The sequence below is a fragment of the Phallusia mammillata genome, chromosome 6, assembly GCF_965637545.1.
Source record: "Phallusia mammillata chromosome 6, kaPhaMamm4.hap1.1, whole genome shotgun sequence".
Taxonomy (NCBI): domain Eukaryota; kingdom Metazoa; phylum Chordata; class Ascidiacea; order Phlebobranchia; family Ascidiidae; genus Phallusia; species Phallusia mammillata.
The window spans coordinates 3704249-3723717 of NC_137257.1; the positions used below are offsets into that span (position 1 = coordinate 3704249).

General features: G+C 37.5%; 2 protein-coding genes across 2 annotated transcripts; both read left to right on the plus strand.

Annotated features, from left to right (window-relative positions):
- The first annotated feature begins 458 nt into the window (after positions 1–458).
- LOC145232714 (uncharacterized) lies at positions 459–1368 on the plus strand. Its single transcript, XM_080097383.1, has 3 exons — positions 459–513; positions 834–976; positions 1197–1368. Exons 1-3 carry the CDS (start codon positions 459–461, stop codon positions 1341–1343), a joined length of 345 nt encoding a protein of 114 aa, XP_079953509.1. The 3' UTR covers positions 1344–1368.
- A 210-nt stretch (positions 1369–1578) lies between these two features.
- On the plus strand, positions 1579–15614 carry LOC145233068 (tonsoku-like protein). Its single transcript, XM_080097728.1, has 22 exons — positions 1579–1694; positions 2112–2207; positions 2559–2653; positions 2975–3159; positions 4524–4739; positions 5099–5270; positions 5330–5438; positions 6539–6681; positions 7456–7608; positions 8210–8335; positions 8940–9150; positions 9743–9879; positions 10219–10291; positions 10349–10512; positions 10853–11673; positions 12413–12642; positions 12952–13052; positions 13172–13378; positions 13648–13810; positions 14396–14546; positions 15330–15425; positions 15486–15614. Exons 1-22 carry the CDS (start codon positions 1664–1666, stop codon positions 15526–15528), a joined length of 3723 nt encoding a protein of 1240 aa, XP_079953854.1. The 5' UTR covers positions 1579–1663; the 3' UTR covers positions 15529–15614.
- Positions 15615–19469: the final 3855 nt, after the last annotated feature.

Below are 19469 nucleotides of genomic sequence, written 5' to 3' on the forward strand. Positions count from 1 at the left end.
TCAAAAAGTGTACATTGTCTGCAGCTTAAAAGGTGTGACTCAATATAAGTTTGGCATGCCTGTTCGTTTTAAGTAGAATTGGATGGTCGCAATGTTTCTAGCCACAGAACCAATTGAAATTACTGGAACGCAATTGCCAGACACCATAGGCATTTAAAAGCAAAAACCAAAGCACGTAATATTAAACCGGTGGAAAAAGCAACAGAAGGTAATATTTGTTGCAAACATTTTACATTGCGTTGGCACACATAAACGCAATAGGACAAAGGATAAAAAGGGCAAGATAATGTTTAACCTGTCGTATCAATCGTAGCATAGAAACCTAATCAATTTTCAACAATCAAGCCTACAAAATCGACATATGCGAAAAACAAATATTGAATTTTCCAATTTGTGTCACGTAAAATAGGCATCTAAATTCTCATTTGTCAAATTTCAAGCGTTTGAAGGGTTGCGTGATGGATACGTTGCTTTTGTTTGGTGTTTTGTGTGGAATTTTAATGTCTGTTTCTGGTAAGTTATATAATGCATGTTTATTGTTGTAGTTTTAGTTGTTATTGCAACGGTATTAAGCTAATAGTCCCCAACCCTTTTTTGATATATAGAACCGGTATGTGGCTCACCCAAACCAATCGATTTTTATATAACTATAAATGATTAAAGGCCTAAAACTGTAAAGAATATTACAATCTCTTCAGATATAGACAGGTAAATTGTCTTAAGTTTCGGACAACAGCAAAAAAAGATCTTCTAAAAACAAGCATAGTAGCATAGGTTGTTATTTTGTTTTCAAATGTAGTTTTGTTGTAATCTTTGTTCAATTAACGTTTAAGCTTCGGGTTCGGAATACAACTTGACATGCTACGACTGCCTTTATCTTAGCAAACGGGTTTACTACATGGACGATTGCCAGGGTGACGTCACTATGCATGACGACCTGCTTCAACCTTGCAAGAAAAGAGATACGTTCTGCAAGGTAGCACAAGACCAATAAAACCAACTTTTAACACAACAACATTCAATCGCTTAACGTATTTCAACTATTCGTTTTTAATAGTTTAAGATTACAAACAAAAAGCTTAACAAATAAGTAAGCTACAAAAGTAAGATACGGTAATGTTAGTACTGGTTTAACTACTTTAAAATGCAGGCTGCCTTGTATGACACCATTATAACATGAAGCAAAACATTTTTAGATTGAGAAGACGACCAACCACGGGATTACAGTCCGTTTCGAAAGGTCGTGTGCAGAAACTTGCAAAGAAGAATGTAGATGGAAAGATATGGTGTCTATGAATCTCATATGCACCAAATGCTGCCAACACAACGCTTGCAATGTGTGATCCTTTAACTTGTGTTTAAACGAAAACTGCTTCAAATATATTGTTATTGATCTTTGGTACTTAAACGTTTTTTGTTTACTGATTAGTTTGTCAAAATATTGTGGCTATTTTGGTGCAAAATATATTTTCTCGTTCATAATACACGCATGTTTGGACTGTGCTTCAAATTGTTTGCATTAAATGTTTCACATAGAAATCAGCATTTCCACTCAATTTTGGCGCGAAAGTATGAAATGGGAATTTCCCACGCTGAGATAAATTTGGGAATTTGTAATTGTTTTCGGTAAAGTTTTGTTTTGCGGAAAGTTAGGTTTGTCAAGATGGACAAAGCGCAACTAAAGGAAATTAAACGTAAGTACCATATATAAAATCTTGTGTGGCGGAAACAAGTTATTTGTGGTTTGTGTTGCATATCTTTGTCACTAGCAGTGAAGTTATGTCTCTAATTACAAAGATGTTTGATTTGTTTTAAGGATGTTTTGTCTTTTGTGTTTCCCCTATGAGGGAAACTAGAAAGTATAATCGTCTAGACAAATCTTTGCATCGAACAACTGCATGTATTTGAGTTTTGTTTGCATGTAATTTTTTATTGTCATCAAATTTATAATAAATCACTATTTGTGTTTTCTGTAAACAATTTAAATAATAATGATGTTGCATGAAATGTATAGCTTCGGGTTAAATTATAGCTGATGCTCCTTTGAAAAAAAAAACTGTTGCAAAGTACTGTACTAAACAGAGGTAAATTTTTTCAAAAACATTTCCCAGGGTGTGAAAGACTGAGAATAAAAGCACAAGAAAGCAAGCACTTAAAGGAGGAATCAGAATGGTGCAATGCATTGGGGAACTTATATCTTCAAGCTGGTGGGTTGGTTTTGTTCTAAGCCACAATAACCAATGCCACTGTTTTCTTTAGATATGTATGTTACAATATTTGTAAAAACAATAAAATTAATGCATTTTGCCAAGAAAAACTAGACCCTTTATGGACTAACCCCTCTTATAACTGACAAAAACTCATGTGATCTAGTTATTTACGCAGTCCTGTTATTTGAATAACAAAACTTGGCATATTGATAATGTAAATAACATTCATCTATTTTTGTCAATACAGTTATGTTTAAAAAACTTTAATAGCATTTCACATTCAACTGTTAACAGTTGTAACAGAAGGGACACTGCTTTACTCCTTGGTGATGTGTTTTTTGTGTACAGGTGATTATGATGAAGCACTTAACATGCACAAGCAAGAACTTGCACTCTGTCGTTCGCTGCAAGATGTAGTTGGAGAAGCTGTTGCAAACAGAAAGGTAATCATGTGTATCAGGTATCAAGTGGTGAAAGCTGTTTGTAATATTAAACAATGTAAGTTAAATCGTTCAAGCAAAAGATGCTAGATTAAGTATTGCACATTTAGACCAGTGGTTTCAGACTTGCAGTTATGGAAACCCATGGAAAAGGTTAGATTTTCCAGCATCTAAAAAGATTTTATTTCATAGTGGGGTCCACTTGATATTTTTATAAATGGGTTTTTATAAAAAAATTAGGCATTGTTCCACTTCGGTAATAGAAAACAAACAAAGACAGATTAATACTTGGACAATATGTGACATTTTGTTTTGTTTATTCAGATAGGAGATGTATATCTTTCAATGGAAAACTACAGTCTGGCTATCTCACACCACAAAAAGCATTTAGAGCTGGCTTTTGATGATAAGGTGGAAATGCAAAGAGCAAACACTTCTCTAGGACAGACTTACTTGGAGCAAGCAAGATCAATGACATCACCAACAAAAATTACCAAGGCATTAAAAAAGTAAGTCGAAACCACTGATGTTGAACTGCAGTCTTGTAGAGGCTAAAAAGTTTTTGTTTTTTATTGATACTGGGCTACTTCAAATTATCATTCATAGGTTAAAGCACTTTTGTTTTAAATGTATTGTATTTCATAACATCCTTTTAAGGGTTTTTAATGTGAAATCTCAAATTTAATGTGGAGTCTAATGCTAAAAAGGCCAGTTTAAATTACTGCAGGTCTTTAACACATGTGGTATTATATGTGTAGTGTTATCCAAAGTCTAATCCAATTTACGACAAGGCCCACCTGTTTGTAAAAATCAGACAACTTATGTATGTGTTTTCCTTATATCCACTGTGTTAATATGGGGACAAAAGGGCATCTATGAGGCTCTATCTCAGTGATTCTCAAACGCGGCTCTCAACTACTGATTTTGCGGCTCCCACCAAACCGCAGAAAACCACCAAAGATTGCTATTTCAGCTTTCAAAGTAACAGTCTTTAGTGATTTTCTCAAGTTTTCGTTTTTTGTGGCTCCCTACACATTTACAAAACTACCATTTGGCCCCGACAATTAAAAAGTTTGCGAACCACTGCTCTGTCGTGTAACAATACGTTGGACAACTTGTGTTTTATGCATAGGCGTAGAGTTTTAAAAAATACCGGGTGTGCGCCATTTGATCCAAAAACGATGCCTATGCCATGTACAGTATCTGTACCTGTATAAGACCAAATAACGACACCTTTTACATGCTTTAGAATTTAGTTTCTATCACATTAATTTGCAAATACTCACTCGGCGCAATTTCTTTGTGATGTAACGAGAGGACGATTTGCCGAATGAGCAATTTTAACAACCATTAAGTTTAAAGTAACGTGTTACGGTGGGAAATAAAAGTAAAGCAATTCACGTTTTAAATATAGCCGACTATGTATTGTTGACGCTTAAACTTAGGTCACCTTGGATCAAGTTTAGGCCGTTGCAGAGCTTTGCAAACGGACATTAAACTCGGCTTAGGAATCAATATATTAACTATTTTTTTATTGCAGAGAGTTATTGCGACAAATAATACTAAACGTTAGTCTATAAGTTATGTTTATGTTGCATTAAAATGCCTATTTATTGTTTTATACGACGTTTGTAGGATCAATGGCGTGAATGCAAGCGCTTTTGTTTAGCTGGAAACAAGTTTTAATTAACCGACGTACCTTGAACAAAGGTGCGATTTTGACGTGATAAAAAGGTTAAGGCCGGGGGTGCGCGGCATCCCCGCACCCCCGTACTCTACGCCAGTGGTTTTATGTACACTTTAATGTGACCATCACAATGGTGAAAGGCGTGGCTTATTGAGATGACAGTTTTCATTTTGTTATGTTGTTTAGGTCAATCGATCTTCTTACAGAAAGTTTACAGCTTACAACTGAGCTGACAGATGATGATAAAGTTCCTTCTAAGGAGCTGAACGAGATGCGAATTCGCAGTTTTATTAATCTCGGACTTTGTCATCACCAACTTTCACTTGCTGTTACTGGGGAAGAAAAGGCGACTGTATCAGCAAGAAGTGCAGAGTACTTTCAGAAAGCTATTCTACTTGCCCAGTAAGCCCTCTTTTATACAGCGGCATATGTTATATGCCATGTTGTTTTTCTTTTTGCTTAAGTCCACCCTCCTAAAAACACTTTATTAACAGATCAGTGTTATTGTTTGTTTTTTTGCAGACACAAATTTTGATAAAGACACCTACATATGTGGATATAAACACCGGTTTTTGTTTTATTAGTTTCTGATGTTTTTTGTTCATTAGTTTTCTGATGTACTGAATGACAGGCATTGTGCATGCTGTGCACCTAATTTTACAAAAATGCATACTTACAAGCACTATATTTTTCTGTTAGCTTGAAATCCCTTGTGTAAAATGTGTTTTCGTGTAACAATTTGTAAAAAAATGTTTTTGCAGAAAATGCAATGCCAGTGAGGAACTATATTTGGTAAACAGAATAGTTTGTGACGTAAACTTGGATCAAAAACAAGTCAGTGCAGCACTGCAAAAAGCTGAGTCTGCATTGCGGATTGCAAAGTCATCCGGCATCAAGCAGAAAGTGTTTGAATCACTAAACCTTTGTGCCCAGGTAAATTTGTTAGGTTTTTTATGTTTTGTTTGCAAAAATTGGCTTCTTTTTTGGCTCAGATTTACTTACTGTTGGAAAATGTAGATGGCGCAAAAAAGTGTTTGAAGAAGTCATACAAAATAAAAACTATGTCGGGAATAAATATTGTGGAAGAAAAATTGAAAGCTGGTAAATATACTAAGTCTTGTTTACCTAAAAGTGTCAACACTCATTTTTGACAACCCCCACTCTTTCACTTAATGCAGGTGGTTAGATTCTAGTGCCATTGGACTTATTCCACCAGTGTCTACCCCCAGTTGTGTTATACTCACACTGCCCCTCACTCTCTAGTAAGCTGTCGCCTAATATTGTTTCAAAATACGATGTAGATTCAGTCCGTTTAGTCCAGGGGTGGGGAACCTTTTTGTTCATAAAGGCCACTCAACGTTTGATCTACACTTGTGTAGGCCGCATAGACTATTTCCTAGGCCTAGGACAGTGGTGTTCAAACTTTTTGAATTACGGAATGGTAGTTGTGTAATTTTCTCTTGCGGAGTCGTTGGAATTACGGTCCAATCTGAATAAACTTGCCACTACATTTCCACCTTCACTACAATATTCAGGATTTATTTCACTTGTAGATGCGCTTGTTTATGTATATCAGTGATCTAAGGGAAGCCTGTGACATCACAGACAAGTCTCAGACATTAGATTATGCGCAAACAATTGCTTTGTTTGTTACACAAGTAAGATTGTCATGAGATCTTGTCTTACAGAAATCGCTTTGTGAACCAATCTAAGGCAAACACCGCTGCTCTAGAACTTATCAAATAGTAATGGGAGACAAAAAATCCCTACAAATTACATTTTCGTTGATTATTTTCGATGGGTGCAGCGTGTAATATCAAGATCCTAATTGTGTAGCTATGAGTTCTTAATCAAGCAAAATAAACTTAGCTCAAACTGCTTTGTTTGACCACCAAGTTTTTATCTTTTAACACCAAACTAATGTTGGTACAATGTCATCATTTGTGTATTACCTAAAATAGATTAATCACCCAAATCTATAATACCTAAATGTTACTTTTTTAACTACTTCGAAAGGAATATATTTTTATGTAAGTTATGGATGAAAGACTTTGCATAAAAGTTATATAGAAGATATTTGAACCATATTTTATTGATAAACAGCAATTTATAGTTAGCCAGTAAGCAGCACATGGTAAAAGTAACCAAGCTTCGTTATGTTAGCATGAACCTCTACTTAAAATTACTGTTTGTTTTTTTAGTTTTGAAGATGTGTAAACTGCAAGAGGAGCTTTCATGTGAAGACATAGAAGTCGACCGACTATTTAAACTTCATGAACTAATGGCTGATTTGTTTTGCAAAGTTGATTGCTATTTGCCTGCTGTAAAACACTACAAGAAACAGGTACACTTTGCCAATTTAAAAATAAGCTCAATGAAAAATATCACAGCATAGTCTCTTTGGAGTAGTGATTAGCTTTTTTTAACATGCATATTATTTGAAGATTTAGTATAGTGTTTGTGTAGCACCCATATCTAAATAGATCTTTGCTTACCATTTTTATTCAGAAAATAGGCTAACTACCATCAGTGTGTTACTCTTGCTGGCAGTGTAAATGTGTTAAACGTGAATAAAAGTATTTATAGCAGTGGTTCCCAACCCTTTTTGGCCTGTGCACCCCTTTAGTCGATATTCAAATCAAATTCTACTTTACAAATTTAGTTTGCTAAAATATCGTTTACATTAACATTTTCGTGGTACATCCACTTTCTGCATTGCTGCCTTAAATCGATTATGCGAGAACTTTCTTTTTCTCAGCTCATATATGGCAAACGTAGCAATAACACATAGAACAGACAACCAGTAAGAGATTAATATCGTGGCACAAATTCCCCCCTACAAATTACAAAATTCCCCCCTAGTGGGGAATTCCTCCCCCGGTTGGGAACCACTGACTTAGCCTTAAAACGAGCCATTACAAAGTTTATGTTCTGTTACCAAGACACATATAGACTGGCCTAAAAAGCATTTTTCTCTTTTATGACTATGTATATGGTTAAGTCAAATTTGAGCAATTTTCTACAAAAGCCAGTACATAACATTTCCGGGAGTTGTTTCAACGCACGGTGGGTTGTGGGGGTAAAAGCTGTTTTAACAAGATGTTTAAAACTTTTGCAGGAGGATTTGCTTGACAAGCTGACATATTGCTCATCACGCCACCGTGCGGTTGTTTATTTCTCGATCGCTTCAACACTCATGGATGCAGGGGAATACCCTGAAGCGATAGCGTACTTTCTGAAAGAAATGAGTTCAAATGAGGATAAAACCGAGGTACGAACCAAAGTCAGGGTATTACGGTTAGAAAGCGCGAAATTACATGGCAATATTTTATGCTAACTAACAATGTTTTTAAACTCAACTAATCAAACCAGCGATTGTTAAAAGTTCTGCAATACAATCGATTCTTTATGAACTAAGTTCTTTATGTAAAACACAAGTTGTCCAACTGATTGTTACGCGATAGAGTCCCATGGCCGCCATTTTGTGTCCAAATTAACACAACGGGTATATGGAAAAACACATCAATTGTCTGATTTGAACAAACTGGAGAGCTTTAACGAAAGTTCGACAGGCTCAAATGTGTAAACTCAAAAGGTTTATTTAATTTGGCCGTTAAAATTCGCGGTATAGCTCTCCAGTTTGTAGAAATCAGACAATCTAAGTGTTTTTTTTTCCTATACCCGTTGTATTAATTTGGACACAAAATGGCTCCACGAGGTTCTATTTGGTAGCAATCGGTTGGACAACTTATGTGTTACATAGACTTTGCTATAGACAGCTTTCTGGCTATGTTTTATTCTTTTAAAGTTAACGTATAGTATTTCACGTTTATAACAACTCACCGAAAACTTTGCATCTCGTTAATCTACAGCGCGCCAAAACTCACACACACGTGGCGACCTGTTACGAAAAGATGAGAAATCCTTATGATGAGGTGAAAGGTCATTATGACAAGGCACTAGAGTGCGCTAAAGAGGTAGAGAACGGTCGATTGGAGGTAAGAGTGCCAAGTTAAATTTGTTACCCCTTATTTGGCGATGTTCGGAAACAATATAATTTTTCGCCTAGTGTTTCAGTTGTGAACAAGAATAAAATACGATAATATATCTATTGTCACGTAATATTTGTGTGTGAGGTAAAAATACTTGTCAGAGTTTTAAGCGGACCCGAACCCGAAATTGAAATCCGGCCCGAATTCAAACTTTGTTCTCCATCCAACGGCAGTGTAGCCATCCAACGGCACTCAGCATATACATTAAAGCCTGAGAAAAGACCAAGACAACCAACACAGTAGACAATTGGTCTTAAACAAGGCGTTTTAGGGCTGTTTGACATTAGGTCAGGTCTAGCAACTGGCTACTTAGCTAGTTAAATTTGTTTAAAAAAAAAATACTGACACAGAATGCAAAGTTAGGCCCGAATCAAGCCCGTTTTTTTTAAAAAACCCAAGCCCGAAGCCGGCTCGAGCCCGAACCTGGCCCGAACCCGAACCCGGCCCCAGTCTGACTTACAACTCTGGTTCGGCTAACGATAACCGTTTGACCTTGACATACACTTTAAAATTTAGCTAATTTTTCAAACGGACTCTTTTTGTACTTCAGCTACAGACGCTGATGGCACTGGAAAAAACTCAGTTGAATTATGAGATGAGGAAGGAGGCTTCAGAAACTGGAGCAAAGATTGCGGCGCTCGAAGCCAAGCTCGGTTTATTTGCCGATGATGTAGAAGACTCGCAAGACGCGTGTCAAAATAGTTGTCCGCTAGATGACAGTGAAGAGCTGTTGCGCGAGGAAATGGAGAAATTATCAGATGGTAGGCCATTCAAACCAGGGGTCTGCGAATAGTGGTTCGCAAGACCGTCCATTTAGTGTCGTTAAAATGTACATGTGTTCATGTAACGACGCTTTTTGTCGTGTTTATTGGTTTGCAAATGCCAGTGAAAGTATATTCCCTAGTTTAATCGCGGCATTTTATTGAACTCAGAACACCAAGACTGTCATTGTCACAAGCAGGTTTTTTTAAGGTTTGGTTTGGGTGACCGCGAAGTAGTTTCAAGAGACCGTAAGTGTTTCATTTAAATACCAAAAAATAGCCATATTTGCTTAAACGAATTATTTATTAGGCTACTGGCAAATTTTGGGAAACCACTGGAGAAATTTGGGGGACCGTTTCAGTCCCCCAAAACACCTTAAAAAAACACTGGCCACAAGTGAGAGTAGGAAAGTTCGGGACGCAAAATGTTGGATTAATTTTTGTGGGCCCCGCCAAAAACTATTTATGAACTCTTGGTTTAGTTCCAACTGCTGGGTTTAAATCTGGTGAAAATTATTAAAACGTAAACAAAATGCATTATCATACCATGTGGTGTGTCGCGTTTTGTTACCCAAACCATATTTGCTTTCAGATGACTCGGAGACAGAGGAAGGCCCAAGGAAGCGTCGCAAAGCGAACCTGGCCAAGAAAAACGAAAAAGGGGAAACCCCGCTTCACCGAGCGTGCATCGAAGGTCACGTGATGCGAGTGAAGCTGCTGCTTGAACAAGTGAGATGATGGAATAAGATTGTGATAAACTACTAATTTTCTATTTTGTCAAGTATTGAACATTTCGTGGTAACTTTCGGTGTTCGTCCGAACTCTATCGGACTATTGTGACATCACACTTGTATGACGTTACAACATATTAGTCGCTTTGTTTTGTGTTGTTAAAAAACTAAAGTCAGTTTTCCTGATTTTTGTAGGTAAATTTTTCATACACCAAAACCGGTAATGCTTAACACGGGTTCGTCCTATTCTTAGTAACTGTAATAAGCGTCAACGTGTCCACTTTATTAACCACCCGTTGCTAGTTATATATGACCAAAGTCGCGTGTTTCGCTTCAGGGCCACCCGCTCAACCCACGTGACTTCTGCGATTGGACGCCTCTGCACGAAGCCTGTAACCATGGTTACCACGGTAAGTTTTCCAAATCATTTAATCATCAGTCACCATCAGCGTTTGTGTTTTTCGCAGATATTGTTGCACTGTTGCTTAGCAACGGGGCTAATGTGAACGCGGTCGGCGGTCAGCAGTGCGACGCAATCACACCGATTCAGGACGCCGCATTGAACGGTCATTTCTCTATTGTTTCTATGTTGCTAGAGAAGGGTGCTGACCCGAACATACAGGATGCAAGGGTGAGTCAAAATGTCTGCTGGTTGTTTAAGGTCACATATTAAAGATGTTTAAGAACTGATAAACCGTGGGAAAAGCAGGTTAAGGGTAATTTTCACAGCAGACTGACCTAATACTTGTAACTTGTAAGTTACAATACTTCATAAGTATACTTCAAACGTAACAAATAAATCACGCAGCTCGTTGCTTGATGAAACGAATCTTATGTCTATTGATATAAATTCAATAAACGCTTAGTCATTTGTGCTTAAGATTTTGAAATTAAATGAACAGGCTGAACTGTTTTCATTTTACCACATTTAAATTCAATTATTTTGTTCAAATAAGTTGATTTCTTTTCAGGGAAAAACGACGTTAAATAACCTGACTTCATATTACCACTTGCATAAGGACGATATGGACCCGAGCAGTAAGCAAGAATATAAACAACTTTACGCAATCCTAAAACAGCGCGAAGATGAAAAGAAAACGCCTGGAACATTTTCTGCGAACTTTGCTGCTAATAACTTGAATATGGATCTTGCTAAACTGGCTGAAGACGACAACTTTCCCATGGACAGTGAACCTATAGCGCCCCCAAATGATGATTTTTGTATGGAAGAACATAGTGATCTCCCTGTTTTATCCCAAAGGGAATTCTCTAGGCCAAAAAGGAACAGCATTCAAGATAGCATTAGTGATTATAGGGACTCTATAGCTGCCTTGGGAAGCTCTAGCAATCTTCCAGCAGCTACGCAGTCCCAGAGAAACAGTACAAAACGGACAAGCAATGCCTCGTCCTTGATGGACGTTAATGAACCGGACGCCGATGATTGGTTAGTTGAGGATGTTATTGACGATGACGCGCCATTCCGTCAGCCAATGAAAAAGCCGCGTCGACTTGAAGTGACAAAATGGGAAAAACCGTCATCTGCCGCTAAACGGGGTTGGAAACGTAAAACGCCGAAAATTACGGATTTTTGCAAGAAATCCTCGCAAATTGAAGTTGCGTTTGACGCTGTGGATTTAACTGATGATGAAATATCTCTATCGTCACCCAATGTTACTCAATTGCCACCATCATCATCGCCATTACCTTCAACACCAACAGCAACTACAGTGTCAGCGCTTCGTGTCAAGGTGAAAGTTAAGGAAACTACATTTTTGGTCGGAGTGCCTGGAAGGTGAGTGCATATTTAAGCAGTCTCAGTCATTCGCTGATTTTGTGCTAATCATGTGAATAATAATGGGTTGTAATCAGGGGTGGGATTCAGCCGGTTCGCACCGTTCTATAGAACCGTCTCACGAAATGTTATGATATCAGCGAACCGGTTAGCATTAGTGGTTACTGTCAATGGACTTTTTGTAACAGAACCGACTGAAAAATATGACTTTTGTGATAGAACCGACTGACAAAATTTTTTAATCCCACCACTGGTTATAGTGCTGGGTTAGGGTAATAATGTTGTTGTGCGCTACAAACACAAGATTTCCTATCTATAAACCAATCACCCAAAACGATTTGGTTATAGTTTTGAACAAGACCTTGATTGTTCTTTTGTTACACGTACTCCTCACGTTGTGAAAAACTGGTTAAAAGCAAAAAGCGTGTTTTTTGTGTTTTTAGACCATTTAAAAACTCCCTAGGATCTATTGAGATGTAAGTAGGTATACTGAAAATTGGGAAAATTATTTTTAATCCATAAACTACCGTGAATCAGTCAATATATACCTTTTAAACCGTTATTGTGATTTTTTTATGGACGATTTAAAAAAATGTATTTCCTGAGAGCCACTTGCACTTTGTTGCAAACGCTCTGCTTTCACGCGATAAAAGCTTCGATCTAAGTGTTGTAGCGGTGTCCTTAAAAGTCAACTGTCCCTTGAATTATGTAAAAAATAATGAAAAACAATTCTTGACAGAAACAAGCCGGTGTCTTGGCTGGAAGAAAGAGCCGCATCCTTATACGAAAACATGACCAAGCTTCGCCCCAAGTTGTCGCTCTTCACCTGCGACGGAGCTCGCCTGCTGCCCGACGATCAGCTCTGTGACGTCATCAGTAGTAATGACGTCATCGTGGCGAAGGAGGATGTGTGGAATGTGTTGCCGTTTGCCCAACGCTACGTGGAAATGTGCAGAAACAGTGGCCTGAGTAAGTTTGTGCATTTTTCTGAGTCCTTAACCTTTCAACTACTGTATCACTTCAAATTATTACCGAGTGCATTTTATTTGGCTGTTTTTTCATGTGTTCATGTTCAAGTTTGTTTTGGTCGCAGTTGCAAAAAAAATGTGACTGGTCAATTATCCAATCGCATTTTTCACTAGTTTCACTAGTCCTAATTTCTCCCGGTCCTTTAATTTTACAGATATATCTGTTGTCTGTGTATTTGCCGATTTACAAGGTTTACAACCAAACGTTACATTAGATTTAATTATATATTGTTTTCTTTTTTGTCTACAGAGGTTGTCCCGAGAATTTTGTCCGCTTGCCAGGAATGCGAATCTTCTACAGTACTGGAAATTAAAAACTACGCCTATAACTTTTCCAGTCTAAACCCTATGGTTAGATTTCGACTTTATAATGTTAAACTCTGTTCAATATCAACACGAGAATATACATCTACTTACAATTACACTTTATTGTCTAATTATCCTGTTTTAAATGGTTGCCATAACAACAGCTGGCGACGCTACGTCAGCCTGAAGTTACGCGCCTGCTGTTTCCTGGCAACGGTGTGTCGGACGACGGCGTGCAGTGCCTATGCGGGGCGATGACTCAATCGATGACGTCACAATCGAGTGAGACGAGCGTCGCCGAGTTGAACTTGGCTTGTAACAACGTGTCAGATGCCGGATTGAGAAAGTTATCAAAATGCCTTGCCTTTCGTGTGAGTTGTTTGACGAAAGTTTTTTTTTTCTAACTTTATATCAAAACACAAAGATATAACAACCAGAGAGTTGTTATAGAGTGGGTATTCACTTTATACAAGTATTCTGGAGGTATTATTTTTAAGGTTGCTTTTCAAATTAGTGTCTACCGGTGTCTATAATGTTTCCAAATATAACTCAATGTGTTCTGTTAATGGTCCAGTTTTTGTTGGAAAATACGCCTTTTTTTTGCTGCTTCATAACAATTTCTTATCTTTGTTGCATTTAGGATTTGACAAACTTGAATCTATCCTACAACCCGTTGCGTGGTGGTGAAGGATTGTTACAATTACTCACAAATGTACATAATTTGCATGTTTTAAATATCAGTCATTGTTACCTCACCAATGGTATATTCAAAAACAACGAAATGCAACGGACTTTACAAAAAGGTTGGTAACACATTTTTGTAGCCATTCAATTATCACTTTTCGACCAAACTATATTGGCATCATCAGTAAAATGACAACATTTCATGCTATTTTTTATTGACAACTTTTTCTGCTTAATGTGCGTTAAAGTCTTTGTGATTAAACCTAAAGTTCATTTCTTCATCTTAAACCTATTAGGGATGCGCCGAGCCGAGCCAGAACCCGAGTACTCGGTACCGATCATCTCTATTTTTGATGCTCGGTGCTCGGCCGAGCAGTTGCACAAACTGACCCGAGCATTAAATTTGCATTTTCATGCCCTGCTAACATAGGTAACTAGTGTTCGAAAGGGTATTTATGAACAAAAACAAATGATTTTTCAAATGTATTAGATTGTGGAAAAACGTGCACTTCTGAGGCCTGTACAGCTTAATACACCGCTGGTGACGTAAGAGGCCTTGTAGAGCTAAAATGTTAACGTGAGATGCTCGGTGCTCGACCAAACAGAACATTTGCAATTTTGGCACATCCCTAAAACCTATGTTATTTGTTAAGATTATACTTTTTTAGTTTAGATTTATGGTGAAACAAAAAGTTTATTTTTAGCACTTCGCAATCTACGAGAACTTGATATATCGGAAAATGATTTTGGTTCTTCCGGTGTGCAAAACTGGTTTGGTGCCTTGGATCGAAACGTTATTGATATTTTGAACTTGAGATCAATCGCTGATCAAACCGACAACTCAAATTTGACACTGTAAGGAAATTCGAATTCTGTTTGGCTATTAAATTTTTCCAACTTGTTGACTTTAAACACACACATGCCGAAAAATGTAATCTCCACGTGATAGCGAAAAAGATATACGTAAACTGGCGGAACTTTTTCCCGATTTTGTGTTTCCGAAGCAAATATTGGCATAAAGTTGCCCGTATTCTTATGGTGTAAATCGGCCTTCGGTACTCGCACGTTGGTATCGAAAACCGAGGTAAAATATTTCGATACCGAGTACGAGTATCGATACCACTGGAATCGTTCGATACCGAGTACCGGGTACTCGTCCCATCACTACTATAAAGCGATATATTTCATGTTTTAAAAGAATCAATTTGACAGAGAAGCCCACATGATGATCTACGGAATGTACTAAGCCCAGCAAAATCATGCATACTCGTGTAAAAAATCATGCATCCAATTTTCCAATATCATTCCAAAGCTCGTCTTAACTCCTACATAGTTTGTTTTTTATAGTTAACAACAATACTATATGTTCGGGGATGGAGTGGTTCAAGCTTTACTAATTTAATTTATTGCTTTTCGCATTTTGTCTTCTTTAACTCAAGGGTTTTCACATTTTGAAAAGAAGTGTTTGCTTGACGAAACTTGCAAACTATACAGAAACAAAGTTCTTGATAGTTCAGCCATGCTAATTAGTAGTTTGGACACTTTGTTTTACAACGTTTTAATGAAACTAATAGAAATTGAATTATTTTTAATTTGGCTTAAACGTTACTTTGACATTTGGGTTACCTAATCTTTCAGGTATTTAGAGAAATTTCTTCGCAAAGGTGAAACAAAGATTTCCGCTATTGATATCACTTACAATAGTTTGCAGGAAAAACACATCACAAGTTTAAGGTGAATTTATTTGAAAACGTTGTCATAAAATTGTAATCCATCCATTTTTATGTTGTTCAGGCCTTTGCTTCACCTCGTAGGTACTCTCTACGTGTCAGGGTAGCGTTGCAAAACAAACTTTCATTTGAAAACCCGAAACAGATATTTTGGATTCAAGCTGTGCAATAAAGTACCGATTTTTGGATGTGACTCTTTCTTTTTTTATTCTTGTCAGGCGGAACGACAACTAATCAGGTCCTTAAAATGAATTGACCCATTGCTTAGTTGCCCTTTTCAAAGCTTTTTTCTGTTTAATTTGTGACGTGTGGGTTCGTTTCTCATCGCTAACACTTGTATTTTTCTGAGGCTAAAATATTAGCGGCATTGTTCAGCCCCTTGAAATCCGATGGATCAAAATTGAATTGCGTTTGTGAACGTCTCGCAAAATTTGGTTTGGCTTTAGGATTTAATTTGTTGCATCATTTTCTTTTTGAATTCGAGACGGGATAAGAACCATCAACCATCCGAGGTACGGTGACTTTGTTCACCAATCACTGAGTCGTCATGACGGCATTGTTAAAGGTACATGTCCACATACTAAAACGGGAATTGTTTCTGCTACCGACATTTGTCTACCACTTCTCTACTGCAAAGGCATAATACCACACTGATAGAAAAAAAATTAATAAGCCAAACGTTTGTTTTGGTCTTTGGAATGGATTTAAAGTCTGTCAAAACAAAGCGATGGAAAAGAACGTTGCCTAAAACTAGATACGGATACATTTAATTTATTAATATTGCCATTTTATCTACATCCTGTTTTACGTGTAAAGCGTACCACCATATCGCTTGCGCGTAAAAGCGTGGCATAATATGACGTAGCATTGTTACATCACGAGACGTCATACTCCTACGTATCCGGCCGTTACAACGTATATTTGTTGAGTTTACAACTTGATATACCACAGTACGAATAGAGGTTATTGTTTGTTTGTGTAATTGTAATTAAACTATAATAAATTAACAAATATTTATTCTGAAAATTGAACGTCTTTTTAGAAGTTATGACGGGTAGAAGTCAAATAGTGTTCTGGCGTCATAACGCGTGTTAATTACGAATAACTATAACGCGTAAAATGTTGTAAATCTGACGCCAAAAACGCGTCGGGGTTGAATAAAACCCGAACTGGTTAACAAATCTGTGTACCAGTCTATAATCATGGTGTTTCACTACATGCCGAGTTTCGATGCAAGGCAAGATTGCCGGAACATTGCAGACAGCGTGGGAAGTTTCAGAATCTGTAAAATGAAGATTAACTTCGATTGGGGAGTGATAGAAAGTGTTTTGCGTTTCGAACAACTTGAAACCTTCGACCAGTTGCTTGAGTTTTGCTACAAAGACGAATGTTGCATGCTGCTGTTTAAATACGGATTTGGATTTCAAGGAGAATGGAAGAGAAGACTGGTGCTGTTTTTGTGGGCACCGAGCGAGTACAATAGTCGAGTTATTGAGGAATACAGACTTGGTATGTTGGATTTACAGCGGGTTGTGACTCCGTTTCTCGTTGTGGACAACCCAGGTGACGGATTTAATGAAGATGACCTTGAAAATATGTTGATCAGAGAGGAACACAATCAAAGACTTGCTTTCAGTGAATCCACCTGTTGATATCAATCGCGACGCGGCTGATTCGATGCAACCACAGTGGTGTTTGAGAGATTCTCCCGTATTCAGTGCTAGCGCAATTTTTAATATATTTACATCAATGTTGGATTATGTTGTGTAGCTGTTTTGTTGGAATTCTAATAAATTAAGGGAAACACTGGCCTGTATAAACGAATTTAAAAAAACCCGACTGAATTAAAAACATTATGTCCAGGAGGCGTTTACAATAAATGTATTTAATTAACTAACGGTAACCCGTAGCAACGATTGTATTTACGAGTGGAATAAGTCTTTTTTTACTGTTTAGGGCAGTAATGGTTTTAATTAAGCAATGCTCTAAAGTAAATCCTATTGTTCTTTGAACTTATTTATTTGACCGAAGTCAGATTTTTTGCGTTAGATTTTTTCTTAGCTGTTTTTATGTTATTGTCTTCACGGGCCTTTGTTTATTTCTATCGCTTTTGTACAGCAAGGTATAGTGTGGCGTAAAAAATATTTTTTCGTACAAATTTGTGTATGAAAGTACCTGAGGGATGTTCGTTTAAAAATGGTTCTTTTGCACAAATAATGTGATTTTAATTTTCCGTTTAGTTGTTTTAATTTAAGTAGCCTACAATTGGTGTTTCACTTCAATCAGCAAACAAGCATAACCAATGTGTAATAAATCATTTAATATAGCCGCGTAAGAAATCTTCTGGATAAATGCAATTTGTTGTTGCTTACAATTGAATACAAGCTCAACGACGTGTGGTATTCAAAGTGTAGCAAACACACTTATTTCTCAACAATGTCTTCAATTCAATGAAACGTAAGCATTCTGATCTTCCGCTATTTCATGTGGTTGGCGGTGAATTGAATCATTTTCGTAACTTGCTTCCTCGGAGCGACTTCCATTTGCGATATACACGTACTCCGCTTCTGTTGGATTTATCGGTTCCAGGTACTCGCCCGAATCTACTCGTTCTACTCCGCGTTTTGTGACTGTCGGCGGAGTTCGCAAGTTGGCAATGTCGCTTTCTTCATCGTTTGTGAAACTGTTGGAAAATCATTGGTTAATTTCGTTCCGTTCCAAAGGGGCTAGGTTGAGTTGGTTTTGTTTGATGGACGAAAACATATCGTAACAAGACACCAAGTCGTAAGCGGCAACGAAATGGTGCCCCGAAACCAAAAGTCCAGACCCGAAATTTATGCAGAACCCGATTAAACAGAAAAGTCAAGCCACATTCAAGCCTGTTGTATTGAAACTTCGAATCTGACGCAAAAACCCCGGCCTGGCTTACAACCCTGCATCGCTCACCAATTCAGTAGCTGCCTAACTTTTAAACGAGCGTATAAAGTAGCTGCCTAACTTTTAAACGAGCGTATAAAGTGGAAATTACGATTTGTAGATTACAAAACACTGCAGCACAACATACCTTGGATTGTTTGGTTCAATATAATGGGGACTGCGTAGTGAAGCCATGTCTGAATAGGCATTGCTTTCGGTGATACCCCATTTTATATTGTAACTTTTTTCGTCACAATCGTCCAATCTGACAGTGCCCACGGAAGTTAAGGCGGTAGAACGCATGGAAAGCGAATCGACGTCAATTACCGGCAGCGGTTTGGTGCCAGATATCGAAGGCAGGAAAACGTCATCGCTGAAAGACAACACACAAATACTATTTATGATAAGATCGAACGAAAATCGTACTAAACCACTGGCTTTTATCACAGGCGATTTCAGTAACAAATAATTTGTACTGCAAATGAAGCTTTTATCAACACGAAAAAAAACGAAAAATGTTGTTTTACCAAATATTTTGCTGTCATATCAACAGAGCTCTCCTTTTAACTGGATAAAAAACGAAAAAAACTCAGCATGTTGAAAATTTATTTCAAAGGTAAACGTTTAACAATTTAAGACATGTGGCATTTGGCGCTGCCTTAACCACCTCTCGTTTAAAGGAGGTTAATTGGACTGTTTCAGAGAATAAAAGTGTTTTTATCTTAACAATGCAAAACCAGTGTTTTTATTATTTTTGTTTTGCTTTCAATTGGCTGCAATCATTTTAGGGTAAATTGTGCGTATTTTGTACCAAAATGATGATTTTTTTGTCACAGAGGACAGATTAAAACGTCACAATTTGTAGCAAACGTCACACTCCTTATGTCGCAACTTACTTGTTACCACTTGTGCTGATGTGACGTACGACTGAAACGTAAAAGCAAATGTCAGAAAACGTCATCTACTTCTACACGTAGGTCATACTTTACGAGTCAGAACGACAGATCTTTTACCTTTGTATTTTTGTCGCAGTTTGCAAACATACACCACGAGGCAAATGACTGCCACTAGAAAAACAACTGAGCCTGCCACAGCAGAGATTGTAATGATTTCATCAGCTGTGACTGCTAGA

Bases quoted from the DNA above. Each gene is read 5' to 3' on its own strand.
- LOC145232714 (XM_080097383.1), top strand. From the start codon at position 459: ATGGATACGTTGCTTTTGTTTGGTGTTTTGTGTGGAATTTTAATGTCT. The intron at 514-833 runs GTAAGTTATATA...TTAACGTTTAAG, and splicing joins AATTTTAATGTCTGTTTCTG to CTTCGGGTTCGGAATACAAC. The intron at 977-1,196 runs GTAGCACAAGAC...AAACATTTTTAG, and splicing joins AAAGAGATACGTTCTGCAAG to ATTGAGAAGACGACCAACCA.
- LOC145233068 (XM_080097728.1), top strand. From the start codon at position 1,664: ATGGACAAAGCGCAACTAAAGGAAATTAAAC. The intron at 2,208-2,558 runs GTGGGTTGGTTT...TTTTGTGTACAG, and splicing joins GAACTTATATCTTCAAGCTG to GTGATTATGATGAAGCACTT. The intron at 10,513-10,852 runs GTGAGTCAAAAT...ATTTCTTTTCAG, and splicing joins CGAACATACAGGATGCAAGG to GGAAAAACGACGTTAAATAA.